Consider the following 14600-nt stretch of genomic DNA (forward strand, 5'->3'; position numbering starts at 1 on the left):
GCCTCAATAAATTCCGCTCCCTGCTTCCCCACTTTTGCCAGGTAATTGTTCATATGTCAAAGTATATTCTATTTTGTGAAATTATCTCAACAACTTAACTTTGGCTCTTAACTTGGGATCCATAGACTCGTTTCCCAGAGTCCATTCGCTTTGGAGTTTATATAAAGTTTTTCAAGGGAAGGTGTCCATAACCTCTGCTGATGGTCAAGGAGTTACAGTTGACCCTTTAACAACATAGGTTTGAATTCTGTGGGTGCATTTATATGCAGATTTTTTTCAGTGAATGAGTACCACAGTACTACGCGGTCTGTGGTTGGTTCAATCAGCGGATGTGAAACTGGGGATACAGAGGACCAACTGTAAAGTTACACGCAGATTTTTGAGTGGAGGGGGTTTGTGCCCCTCACCCCTGCATTGTTCAAGGGTCAGTTGTAATTAGAACCCCTCTCTGAATGTGGTCCAGGCGAACTAATACACTGGGGCCCTGCTAGTTGAACTCTATGCAATAACTGTGGGTTTTATGTTTGAGCAGAATAAAGTGAAGCAAGAATTAAAACAATTAAGAGATCACGAAAGCCGTAAAATCAAAGCTCATTTTGAAGTTCTAAAGCACTTAGAAAATGAAATCTATGTACATGACCTAAAAACAGATGATTTGCTTCTGGCAAATAAAAGATTAAAAGAGGTAAGTTCAAGTGCACTTCACTTTGCACAATGGTCTTGGTTGATTGTCTACACCTGCACTAGTTACAAGAGAAGAGAGAATAACTCTTAAAACTTTTTAAGTGAAACTTAAAGTACACACAGAAAAGTGCCCAAATCATAAGTGCACAGCTTAATGAATACACTGGGTAACCAACACTTAGATGAAGAAACAAAGCATCAACAGAATCCAGATATCTTCCATTGTGCCTTCCTGTCACTAACCTCCTAACAAGGGTAATGCTATACTGACTTCTAATACCATAGGCGAGTTTTGCCTGTTTTTGAACATTATATGTATGAAATGATACAATATGCACTCTGTTGCCCAACATTATGTTTTTGAGGTTCATTCTTATTACTGAGTGAAGGTATGATTCATTCATTCCTTAGTTCTGTATTGTATTGTATTGTATGTATGTATTGTATTCCATTGTATAACTAATACTACAGTTTATTTATACAGCCTACTGTTGATGGGGGTTTAGAGAGTTTCTAATTTGGACTATTACAAAGAGTGTTGCTATGAACATTCTACTACCTGTTTTTTAGTGAATAAAATTACATATTTCTTTTGGGTAAACATCTCAAGTGTAATTCTCGAGCCATAGGGAGGCATATGGTCCACTTTAGTGCTCAGTGCCAGTCTCCCAAAGACGTTGCGCTCACTGCCACTGCCAGCAGTAGTGTATGAGAGCACAGTTGTTCCTCATTCTCTATGAAACTCGGCCTTTGTCAATTTAATCATTCTGGAGGGTGTATAGAGGTGTCCCTTGGTGGTTTTAATTTGCATTTTCCTGATGATTAATGAAGCATCTATTCATAGGTTGTTGGCCACTTGGATGCCCTCTTTGTGAAGTACCTGTCCAGATCTTGTGCCTGTTTAAAAAGTTAGGTTGTCTGTTTCATATTGATTGCAGCTTTTTTTAAAGCAAAGGAATTTGTTCATCCAACCCCTAAAGTTAAGGTCTCAATCTCAAATGATTAAATTTTACTTATTTATACTTGAGTTACTTATTTGAATCTGTCACTCACTGGTAACCCTGTGTGACTTTGGGCAGATCACTTAACTTGTGAGCTTCATTTTTCTCCCCTTAAAATGGGAATAACTCCTAAATTCATAGTGTGAAGGTGACTTCTTTGTAAACTGAAAGTGCAAAAGGAATGCAATTTAAAAAATATTTTTTTCTGGTAAACCTTATTGACCTCAAAGATCAGGATCTGTATCAATGTATTTCAAGAGTTTTGCACAATGCCGCACATGTAAAAGGAATTCAGTCCCATTTGATGCTCACAATAACCTGGATAATGTATGTGGATATTACATTATGTCCCTTTTATAGATTAGGAAACTGAGTCTCTTTGGGGTTTTTTTTGAATTTTTAATAACTGGAAAAATGAAAACAGTCCTACAGTGGTAAGACTCTAAGTAAGGGGATAATCTCTTTACCTCTTTGAGCAATATTTTTTTCCATTGGTTAAGTGGCAACAATTTTCCCACTAATATCATGTGTTTTTTGGTAGAATTAAAATGGCATAAGAGGTACTAATGTACTTTGAAAAGGTAGATGTGCTCTGCAGAGCCCAGGTACCATCAGCAAGAACCTGCACACATCTGACACATCTTCATTCTAGCCCTTGAAACAACCTTGTAAGAAATTTCATCCACCTGTGAAATATTCCACCAGGCTGTCTTCTATCAAGATGATGTAGATTATTTATTAATCTAACTGGAATTTTCATTGCTGTTTTGGCAATGGGTGAGCAAATGGATGACTGACTATGTTAAAGACTGATTCTAAAAGTTCTGTTTTTGGATTCAAGGTCCACCTACGAGTCCCTGGATGACCCTATTCGTTTATCTTATTCACTTACCACTCTGTTTTAATGATCGCATCCCTTCATTCGACAAACATTTTAAGCATCAGTGAGTCCCAAACTCTAGGGAAGGCACAGTGAATACAAATATGAGTAAGACACGGTCCCAAGCCCTTAGAAAGCTCGCAGTCTAACTGGGGAGATGGGTATACAAATGGAATTACAATTTGGTTGTTAAGTGTGACAGTCTACACAGGGTGCATATACAGAGTCACCCAGAGCAAGAGCACCTAATCACACCACGGGAGGAGCTCCAGGGAAAAGTCTGACAGGGTGTCATTAGCATAGAGGTAGGCTTTACACCTGGGAGATGGTGAAATTCCTCAGGGATAGTGAATGAGAACAGTGAGGTGTGAACAGAGTTCTGGAGAAAGACAGCTCTTAAAGAGTCAACAGAAGAGGAGACCAAAAAGGGGGACTAAGAGAGGAAAGTTGGAGAGTTACGAGAGGCCTGCTGAGCTAGGCAAGTCTACGAATAGTGATCCATGTTCAAAGAGAGCGAGAATGATGACTTGGACTTGGCGTAAGGTGACTTGCACTTTGGTTTACTACAAAACCTTCCAGCAAGCCATGCAAAGACTGCCACAAGATCAAGGCTGCATGAGAGACCCTCTGAAACATGCTTATAAACACAGTCCTCTGGAACAGTTCCATGTCTACTTCTCCAACGGTACCAGACACTATTTCTAAGATTTTTATCAGTAGTTTCTAGTATTTGACTAATTCTCGCTTGAAACTGGGCCAGTGCCAACATTATATCCCAAAGCCCATACTTTCAGAGTTCCCAGAGACTTTAGAGGTCCTGAGCATTGGGTGGTCAGAACAGAAAGCCATGACTTTAACACTCAAACCACTGCTACCACTGCCACCTAATGCAATGAAACATCCAACTAGAGTGAGCAATTCCATAGGCTCTCCTGACTTGATCTCTGTGAGGTCTTATGAACGCCTCCAGTGAGGCATCAGTGCTGCCTTGTAACATGTACTGAACACACATTTTGCAAAAAAAAAAATCATTTTTTTTTCCTGTGAAGACAGTGTGTTTAGGCAGAATACCTTTTAATTCGTTTTTGTGGCAAATTCAGAATACCATGTTTACTTGGCTGTTGAAATGCTTACCAGGAAGTAATGTCCTTTACCTCCCTCACCAGAATGTAAGCTTAACAAGGGCTATGTTCACCACTGTTACCCTTGTACCTAGAATGGTAGGTCGCACAGAGGAGGAATCAATAAATGTTTGCTAAGTGACTGCATGGATAATTAACTAAACGACTTAAAGCAAACACATGCCTTTAATTTCCAGTATATTGCATACATAAAGAACAGCACAGAGCAACACAGAAAGGGAGCAGAAGACCTCATGTGCACCTCAGGTGACCTGTCGTCTCAGCTGACAGCTCTTCAGAGTAAGTAATGTGTCATGAATGACCTTTACATATAAAAAATAAAGTTTTGTTTAAATCAGTTTTACTGGTTTGCATATAATAAAATGCACCCATCTTAAGTTCAATGTGTTTTGACAAATGTACGTACCACTAGAACGACTAGTACCACAAGAAAGATATAGAACATTTTCATCATTGAAAAACGTCCCTTGTGTCCCTTTGTGGTTGATTTCCCACCCTACCTCCAGTCCCTAGAAACCATTGAGGTGCCTTCTGTCCCTAAGGATTAGATATAAATGGAATGATAGAGCATGCACTCTTTTGTACCTGGCTCCTTTCACTCAGCAAAGTGTTTTTTAAGATCCATCCATGTTGTTGCATATATCATCATTGGCTCTTTTTTACAGCTGTATAGTAGTGTTCCATTCAATGGATATACCATATTTTGTTTATCCATTCTCTAGATGAAGGACATTTGGATTGTTTCCAGTTTGGGGTTGCTATTTGTTTATAAGTGTTTTTGAGAATATTTGTTTTCATTTCTCTTGGGTATATACAAAGTAGGGGAATCGCTGGGTTACACCGTTAGTGTAACAGGTTTAACTTTATAAGAAATGGCCAGTTTGCCAAAGTACTTGTACAAATTTATCATCCCACTATCAATGGGATACTCCACATCCTCACCAACAATTAAAATTGTCAAAACACTTAAAATTGTTAACATTTTAGCCATTTACTAGGCATGTAATGATATTTCCTCTTTTTTTTTTTTTTTTTTTGTGATACGCGGGCCTCTCACTGCTGTGGCCTCTCCCGTTGCGGAGCACAGGCTCCGGACGCGCAGGCTCAGCGGCCATGGCTCACGGGCCCAGCCGCTCCGCGGCATGTGGGATCCTCCTGGACCGGGGCACGAACCCATATCCCCTGCATTGGCAGGCAGACCCTCAACCACTGCGCCACCAGGGAAGCCCCATGATATTTCCTCTTGACTAAGTTTTCCTGTTGACTAAGGTTGTTAAGTATCTTTTCATATGCTTTTTGGCCACTTATATATCATTTTTTGTGAAGTGTCGTGAACAAATTGTCTATTACAGCATGACGTTACAAATTACTTTGCTCACAAATTGTCAATTTGGTTAGAACTTAGTGGAGGCAACTCCTGTCTGTTCTACATGACATCGGTTGGGGCCACTTGATGGCTGGGGGGTAATTCAGCAGCTGGGGACTGGAATCATCTGAAGACCCACTCACTCACAATTCTGGTGTCGATGCTGGCTCTCAGATGAATTCAGGGGAGACTGTTAACCAGAACACCTCCATGTGGCCACTCCATGCATGTAGCTGCTTGGCCTGCTGTGTTCCAAAAGTTAGCATCCCAAGAAAACAAAGTGGAAGTTCATGGCATTGTTGTGACTTGACCTTGGTAGTCAGAGTACCACTTCCACAATGTCCTAATGGTTGAGGCAGTCACCAGGCAAAAGGGGAGGGGACAGAGACATCACTACTAATGGGAAGAGTGTCAGCATCATGTTGGGGGAAGAGCATTTGAGATGAAATATATCGTGGAGCCATCTCTGGAAAATACAATCTGCCACATGTCTGTCCAAATCTTTTGCGTATTGCTTTGTGTTCTTTGTGTTTCTTATTGAGTTAAAATCGTTATATAGTCTGGAAATGAGTCCTTTTTCAGTCTGAGGCTTGACTTTTCATTTTCTTAATGGTGTCTTAGAAAAGAAGTTAAAAATTTTCTTTTGAACAAAGACTGCTTTATCTAGTTTGTCTTTTAGGGTTAGTATTTTCTGTGTCCTGTCTAATACATTTTTTTTCAACTTTTTATTAAGAAAAATTTAAAACTTACTGAAAAGTAGTGCATAGAATAATGAATCACATGTGCTCATGTCTAATACATTTTTGCCTAAGCCAAGTTCTCAAAGATTTTTTCCTACATTATCTCTGAGTTTTTAGTTTAGCTTTTATGTCTAGATCCCTGATTCATTTCAAGTTAACTTTTTCATATGATACGAGGTAAGGGTTGAAATGTCATGGTTTTCTCTTATGCATATTCAATTGTGCCAGCACAATTTTTGAAAAGACTCTCCTTTTAGCACTGTATCACTCAAACGATGTTTTTAAAAAATCAGTTTTATGAGTCTGTTCCTTTATTCTAAATATGTAACTTTATACCAGTGTCACACTGTCCTGGTTACTGTAGCTTCATATTCAGTCTGGAAATCATGTAATGCAAGTTCTCCACATTTGTGCTTCTCTGTTAGAATTATTTTGGCTATTTTAGATCTTTTGATTTCCATATAAGTTTTAGAATCAGTTTATTAATCTATACGCACCACACACACATACCCCTGCTGGGATCTTAATTGGGTTTGTGTTGAATCTGTAAATCTATTTGGGGAGAATTGACATCTTAACAAAATGAAGATTTCCAATCCAAGAACACAGTATATATCTCCATTTATTTAGAACTTCTTTAATTTTTCTCAGCAAGATTTTACAGCTCTTCGTATTGTTTTAGAGGTCCTCAAGACAGTCCCCATTCTTGGTGATTAGCTGGAAGGATTCACAGGACTCAGAAGTTGTTATACTTTATAGTTATTGTCTATTACAGTGAAGGGTACTGAGTAAAATCAGCAAAGGGCAAAAGGGCTTGGAGGAAACCAGGTGCAAGCTTGCAGGCATCCTCTCCCAGTGGAGTTGCAAAGATGCACTTAATTCCCCCAGCAATGACGTGTGACACATGCAAAGTGGTGCTAGGCAGGGGAGCTCACAGGGGCTTGGATGTCCAGGGTATTTATTGGAGGGGGTCAGTCACATAAACATGCAGTGCCTGTGTGAATGACCTCAGTGACTCAAGCAGCTACCGAGATGCTCAGGTGGTATTTCTCCTTTACGACGTTAGTATGGGAAATTGCATTGATTGATTTTGGAATGTCAAACCAATCTTCCACTCCAGGGATAAAACCCACTTGTTCAAAACCTAGTATTGTTTTCATATATTGCTGGATTTGATTTGCTAATCTTTGAGCAGATTTCTCTATCTGTGTGAGACTGCCTTGCTCTGCTCACACCCCCAGCAGAGAGCCCAGTGGTCATAGCGCTCACATTTCTCCCCCTTCTTTCAGGTGTCACAGTTCTGTACTGCGCACTCTCCAGTATCTGAAAACTGGATATTGAAACAAATATACTTGTTTTATACATTTAGTCCCATTTTCTCCTTGTTTAAAGTGGGAGGGCAAGTGTTGTTCTGACATTTTGGAAGTAGGAATTTTTATTTATTTTATTTATTTATTTGCGGTACGCGGGCCTCTCACTGTTGTGGCCTCTCCCGTTGCGGAGCAACAGGCTCCGGACGCGCAGGCTCAGCGGCCATGGCTCACGGGCCCAGCCGCTCCGCGGCATGTGGGTTCTTCCCGAACCGGGGCACGAACCCGTGTCCCCTGCATCGGCAGGCGGACTCTCAACCACTGCGCCACCAGGGAAGCCCTGGAAGTAGGAATTTTTAGATAAAAATAATTTTTGAAAAACGAATAGCGTTACTTGAATAAAAATGTTCAAATTATTTCACTAACTTTTGCATTTTAAAAATCTTTAATTTAGCACAATATTCGGATTTGTGGACTGAATTTTGGACTACACTTAAGGTGAGCTTTTTTGTGTTGCCTCCATAAGTATCATACTTCTAAGATATTCACCTACCTAATAAGTGTGTGTGTAAGGAAAGAGGTCAGGATTTGCAGGGAGTGACAGAGCTGGTGTGATCATCATATCCTAAAATGTATCCTTTGTGCTGTTAGAAAACAAATTTCAACTGAGTAAATTTTAAAGATCTTATTGGCTTTATTCAACACTTCATGAATCAGGCATCATTCAAGCTAGCAGACAGGAAGGAGCCCTGAGGAGCTGTACAAATGAAAGATTTTATAGTCAGAAGGGATCAGGAACAAGGAAGTTATTCCAGGCAAAAAAGGCAGGTTGGCTGTTGCAAGGTCACTTTCCTCTCAGGGATGGCAGGGGTCTACTAGGCAAATTACCTGACTAGTACTGATCAGGTAGATTCCTGATTGACTGGTTTAAGATTCCATTTCTGAGAGAACTGAAACTGTAATTAAGTCTCGCAGTTTGGTGACATGGGGTTTAGAGTAAGTGACTCCATTTTGGGCCTGTTGTCTTATTTTTAAGAGTACCAAATATCACTATGAAATCTTAATCCTTTGGGAAGCTGTCTTCCCACTCTACCACTTCAGTTAAAGTGGGAATGGGGGAATTACAATTTTTTTTTTCAAGCACAAACTGAACACAGATCATTTTAGGACAAAGTTGTCAATTCTGAACTCCATCTCTCCTCCATGTTTTACCAGCCATTCACCGTCTCCAACCCTCCCCCCTTTAGAGGGAGGTAGGCTGTAGTTCAAATCCTGGTTCTGCTACTTTCTAAGTATTTAAAGTTTACATGTGATCCTTGTTTAACCCTTAAAACAGTGGCTAAGGGAAGTGTTAGTAGTGCCTTTTTTAGATGAAGCTACAGAGGCTCAGAGAGTTTAAGTGACTTGCCGAAGACCAAACAGTTGATGAACTTATGGGGATTTAAAGCTCAGATCCAGCCTGATTCCAAAGTTCTTAAGCTTTAAGCCATGCTGAATCTCCTCTGCAATTCTGTGCTGCTCTTAAGATGGGCTGGCTTTTTTATACCACCACCACTACCCTACCCAGTTAAAATTTGGAGTTCAGTGAGTACTCTGTTAAATCTTCTCATTTGCTAATCCACTTTTCTGAGATCCTTTACAGAACCTTGTGAATTTGCTGTCTACAGACACTTATTTTACATGACTAGTACCAATTTTGCCTATGTATTTTTGTCTTGTGCATGACTCACTTATACAAAATATGTTTTTATTTATTTTGTTGCAATTTATATTCACATACCCCCAAATGCTACTTTTTAAAGGAATTGGTAGAGAGTGGTAATGAGACCTTGCAAGAAATAAAAAATCTGATAGGGAAGCTGCATGAAAGAGATGAAAAAATTGAGCAAATCAGTATTTGGCTTCAAGAGAAAATTGAAGAGATGCGTTTTCTTATGGAACAGGAATCTCAGACAGACCTTCTCAGTAAGTAACACCTCAAGAGCTTTGGGTAACAAAGACCTTTCTGCTATTCTACTGTAGCTGGTGACATCTAAAATAGCAAAAAAAAAAAAAAGAGAATGCCTATCAAAAATTTAGTTATCCCCAGTAATCCATTCTCAATAATGTCACATATGTTCAATGAATGTTGATTCTCATTTGTGGGGTTGAATATGGTAATGCAGCGGTGTTGGGCAAGTCTCCCTTCCATCTGAGTGAATCTCCTAAATAACTGAATCTCAACTTCTTTCTGATTTTTTAAAACATTTTCCTCCCAAAATCTTTTTAAACTCTTTTACATACGTCCTTGTCTTCTTAAACAGAAGATATTGAACATCATTTTCCCTTTTCTTCCTGAGCTGAGTTTAGCATTAAAAACAGCAGCAACATTAAAGACAGCAATAGTTGCTGTTTTTTAGTGATGCCTTCTGGGGCTTCTGAGATGATAACACATCCTATGCAACACGAGTGACTCATGAGCAAGCAACCCGGGCTCTCCAGAGGAATATCATCCTCAATCCCTACTCTAGTGTCATGTTAGACACAAGGGCTACAGAACTCCTTCCAGATAAGGGCTGCAGCTAGAAGTGAAGGTGAATCCTCGCACAGTACAGCCCAGAGGTCCCAGGGCTGGAATCCCTTGGGAAGGTGGGATGGTGGAGGTAGAAGGGGCTGGTGAGAAGGAAGGAGAATAGAGCGTAGGGGAGAGATGAAGTGGTGAAATGAAAATAATGTCATCTGGCAAGTGTACAGATCTGTTAGAGGTTATTAAGGTTTAAAAGCATCATCATTAGATAAGCAATATTAAAGGTGGGTTGTAGAAAATTTACAAATAAGATGAAATAAAAGTAAAATGAGAGAAAGTGGTACAACTAAAAACATCTCAATATTTGGTAAAAACCAATATTCTGAGGGTATTGCTTGACAAAAGAAATAATGTTTTAGCAGCCAATAAGGAACTTTGTGGGTGAACCTTCTTATCAACCTCAAAGCTGTCTTGGTGGTCCTGCTCCAGGTTGGTGATACCTATTATGTCTTAGTGCACAAGGGTCCCTGGTGAATCTTGCTTAACTCTGCATTTTCTTTGCTAGGTCAGGCCATCCCTAGCAACTGTAGAGCAAGCAGAATTTTAAGAGCCAAATCATCTCTAGGTGTCAATTGCACTGTTTTCACACGAGCAAATCTTCCATTTTTGTCTGAAACCTGATGGAATCTTTGCATTGGAGCAAAAAAATAGACTATATTGAAAAGCTAAACCCATGGAATAACTAATACCATATTCCCTTTTTCATTTATTTTGAGTACTGTCTTATTGATAACCTATGGAAAGTGGAGGATTGCAGCATGGAAAAAATTGCAGGCCACCCAAACGAGAACAAGCTGAGGCATAAAGCTTGGTAGAACAAGGGAGTCAGAGTCACCATCGCTTGTTTTTGCCAGAGATTCAGAGGCAGGTGCGGGAGTGAGAGAGGTTTAGTGTGGGGAAAAAAAGGAAGGTTTCAGGTGTGTTCCGATTGGAGGTTGTTTGCATGGGGAGGCTGGTAACAGGCTGACTAGAAGGAGGACAGCCTATGTGATTGATTAGTAAGCATACTTGGCTTTTCTCTGGTTGGTGCCAAGTTAGAAGAAGGGTCATAAAAGAGGGAAGTTGGTGGTCATTGATCAAGTTATGACTGTTCTGGGCTCATTACATATATGGTCATTGCATGGGTCTATTGTCATGTATGGTGTGGCCATTGTTGGTTTGTATATTCAGTCTCAGCATGGATCTTAATTTTTACTTCCATTTTCAACTTAAAGTATCATGTTCAGAATAGAGTAATAGTTGCTTTGAGTGAAACACAACCCAAATAAAATATAAATAATAGGCCAGTTCAGCATGTGCCATTCATTTTTATTTCATCCAAATGGTACAATCATTTAATTAAAATTTAAGTTCATTTGATAGGCAGTCCGTATATACGACTCTTAATTAAACCGTTCTTATTCTAGACAACTGGAACAAGTTCCAGTTAATATTTATTATGAAGTATTGCAAGTATGGAAAGTATTGGCTTGGCCAAAAATTTTGTTCGGGGTTTTCTGTAAAGCTGCCCCCTCCTGTTTTTATAGGGCTCAGAGCTAAGAATGGTTGTTATATTTTCAAATAGTTGGGAAAAAATCAAAAGGATAATATTTCCTGGTGCCAGAAAATTATATGAAATTCAAATTCCTATATTTGTAGATAAAGTTTTATTGAACCCCAGCCATGCTCATACAGTCACACATTACATATGGCTGCTTTTGTGCTACAGTGGCAGACACTGACAGGGACCATGTGGCTCGCCACACCTAAATTATCTATTACGGAAAAGGTTTGCCAAACCCTGAGCTAGAGTATTGCATCTTCTCCTTTGATCACTCATGGAGTGGGTGAGATTTTTTTTTGGCAACATGGCAAACCCTAAGGATCCTAGGCCATGCAATGATGAACATGCTCTGTTACACAGTGACCAATTCCGGAAAAAATTAAAATATTCTTTTTGTTGTTGGAAATGAAAAGAATATCACTTAATTTTATAAGAAAAAACACATATTTCTACTGAAAATATTTTCAGTCAATAGATTACTGATTGGAGGAATTTCAATTCAAAAAGTCAGTACTGTTTGCAGCCACTGAAATGTTCCTAACTGGGCATACTGATACTTGAAATTCCTCCTGTTTTTAAGGTTTCATCCATGTTTCACTATTAACACTAAACTGAATTCCACAAGTATTTACTGAATGCCTATTCTGTGCCAAGTACCATGTTAGGCTCTGGGGTTACAGTGGTGAATGAAAACAGGTATAATCCCTGCCCAAATGGAATTCACAGTCTAGTACAGAAGCCGGCAAATGTTAAAGGGCCATAATATTTTTTGGCTTTGTCACCCCTAAGGTCTCTGTAGCAACTACTCAGGTCTGCCATTGTAGCAGAATTGCCCCTGTAGTTTGCCCACCCCTGACACAGTGGGAGAACCAAGTATTATGCAAATGTATGTAAAACCTATTGTCATAGGAATTTTACAGGTGGGGTATGAGACCTATGAGAGAACCTTAGAGGGAGAGAGACTTGACCTAGTTAAGGAATCGGGAGAGGTCTCTGGAGAACTGGAAATGGAGCTGAGATGTAAAGGAGGATTTCTGGATTCCCTTACTCCACTTGTTTCTGCTCCTGGAGCACTACCACCACATGGGCTTTGGAGGAAGGTGGACCTGGGGTCGAATCTCAGCTCTGCTTCTTACGTGTTATTTAACTTCCACTCTTCAGTTGCCCTGGTTAAATATGAATGCTAACTAACAGGAATAATAAATAATGCCTCAGACACAAATTAGGCACTGAGATCCCTGAAATCTTCGGCCCTCCTGAGGAGATAATAGTCACCCTGGCTCCTTGAATTACTTGAACATCTCTGAGGCACCTCTCAGCTCTTGGATATTTCGCGTTGAAAGTATTCTGTCACTGATGGACTTCTAGAGAAGCCCTTGATCTCTTCCAGCTTAACAGCCCTCTCCTGCCCTCTTCTGGCCACAATGTGTCACTGTGGCCCTGCCGGTCCTGGTGCTCTCCTTCAGGGTCACTGCACTATCTGTATTAGCATATTGAATACCTTTGAGCCCTGTACTAGAGCACATGCCCAGTTACTGAGTCGAACAAGACCAGTCCCTGAAACTGGTCATACACTGTGAGAAGCAGACAAGTGAAGAGATGATTAGAATATGGTGGATTCCTTCTAGTGAGTGGCTATGGAGGGTAAAGAGGCACCTCTCAATCTTTTGGGGCGTTGGGAATATACAGGGATGTCTTCCTGAAGGAGCAGCTGACGTAAGCTGGCCAGGAACAGTAATAGCGTGGCTGAGTGGAGATCTGCTGGGGGTACCAGTTGGCAAGAGTGGGGGATAGGCTTGGCCGAATGTGAAATGCCAGACTTCACCCTGAAAACTAAAATCGTTACTTTTTGCTTTAACGTTCTTTCTTGTAAATTAAAGGTAAATAAGTTAATTCTTGGTGTATACCTAAACCAAATAGTAACTGTGTACAGATTATTTGTAAAGAAGTATTAAAAATAATTTTGTTTAAAAATTCCAAAAATCCCTGAGTATTATACCATGTACTATAACTTAGGTTACAGATAAACACTTTGTGTGCTAATCAAATATTTTAACTTGATATGTGCTCTACAGAAGACTTTTTTAGGCCAAGAGATATTTTTAGAGAAAGATCAAAAAATTCGTGTAACTCTCTGTTAAAGTTATCTTTTTGTTATTGTGATGAAAAGGACTTGATATAATTTATTTTGATCATTTAATTCTGGAAAAGAGCCTAATTATTGAAGCAGAATCAAAATTTCAGTAAGAAATACTTAAAAAAATCATTTGCTCAGAAATTTTCAAAAGATCTCTTCGAAAAATTAAGATCTGAACTAGGAAGAGAGTTTAGACCATGGTTTTCAAACATTAGAGTCACCTGGAGGAAGTTTTAAAAATCCCTCTGCTCAGCCAGACCAATTCACCCTGAATCTCCGGGGGTGAGACCCCGGCGTGTTTTTAGAACTCTCTCCAGCTGGCTCCATTGGGCAGCCAAGTCTTGAAAACTATCGGTTTGAGACAAATATATAACAATGTAATTGTTATTTTTATCAGTTGACCCAAATTAAGAAAATATTTTAACTTTTATATTACCTATCCAGTACTAGTTAGCAAAGTAATTACTATACACTGTAGCAGCCAGAGTAGTAATACAGTACAAGGATCTAAGACAAAACAAAGCCGAGCTAGAAAAAGGGTTGTTTTTTGTGTATTTTTAATGACCATTTTAACAAATTATTTAGTAACATTAGCAACCACAGTTGCTATGAATTGTTCTAGTCTTGTTCTTAAGGAAGCAAATTAAAAATGCAAATATGTATTATTTCCGAAATTCTTTGCATTTGAGGACTTGTAATCATATTACTTGCACAATTTCTCCTTTTGCATACGCACTTTTCTGCTAGAAGAGGACATTGGAGGGGAAAATAATTATTAAAATGACTCCAAATGTACTGCGACAAAAAGATAGTCCTGGTAATCAGATGCATGATCCCTCAGCACCATCCCCCACCCCACCCCCGCCCATTATACAATCGTCCAGTTGAGGATTCTTGGGGCAATTTAAAATTGTAACTACATAAACCTATATAAGATACATATAGACTTTTTACATTTTATTTATTCCTACAGAAAATAAGAAGAAACAGAGTCCTATCAAAAGAATCCGTCTCCCAGCGGTTGAATGTACTATGAAAAAAAATCAACAAAGAAAAACTAACAAAATAACTTAAAGGATACACCTGTTGTGAATTTAAAAGGTACAAAACTACAGAAAAAGTGAGTGCATTTTCTTTTATATTTTGCAACTGTCAACGGAAGTCTTAAAAGTTTGAGATTTAACAAACTCACGCAACCCTCGCCAAGGAGCAGAAAAAGGAAATAACCTTC

At 39.3% G+C, this 14600-nt stretch overlaps 1 protein-coding gene across 1 annotated transcript in view; it reads left to right on the plus strand.

Moving 5' to 3' along the window:
• The window catches only part of CCDC175 (coiled-coil domain containing 175), a 75153-nt gene extending 60701 nt beyond the window's left edge, over positions 1 to 14452 (plus strand). Inside the window, exons 16-20 of the mRNA XM_060004464.1 lie at positions 533 to 685; positions 3884 to 3986; positions 7578 to 7621; positions 8926 to 9088; positions 14343 to 14452. Of these exons, the coding sequence (XP_059860447.1) occupies positions 533 to 685; positions 3884 to 3986; positions 7578 to 7621; positions 8926 to 9088; positions 14343 to 14443 (564 nt within the window). The 3' untranslated portion in view covers positions 14444 to 14452. The remainder of the gene's footprint in view (positions 1 to 532; positions 686 to 3883; positions 3987 to 7577; positions 7622 to 8925; positions 9089 to 14342) is intronic.
• Positions 14453 to 14600: the final 148 nt, after the last annotated feature.

Source organism: Delphinus delphis, chromosome 2 (genome assembly GCF_949987515.2).
Source record: "Delphinus delphis chromosome 2, mDelDel1.2, whole genome shotgun sequence".
Lineage (NCBI taxonomy): Eukaryota > Metazoa > Chordata > Mammalia > Artiodactyla > Delphinidae > Delphinus > Delphinus delphis.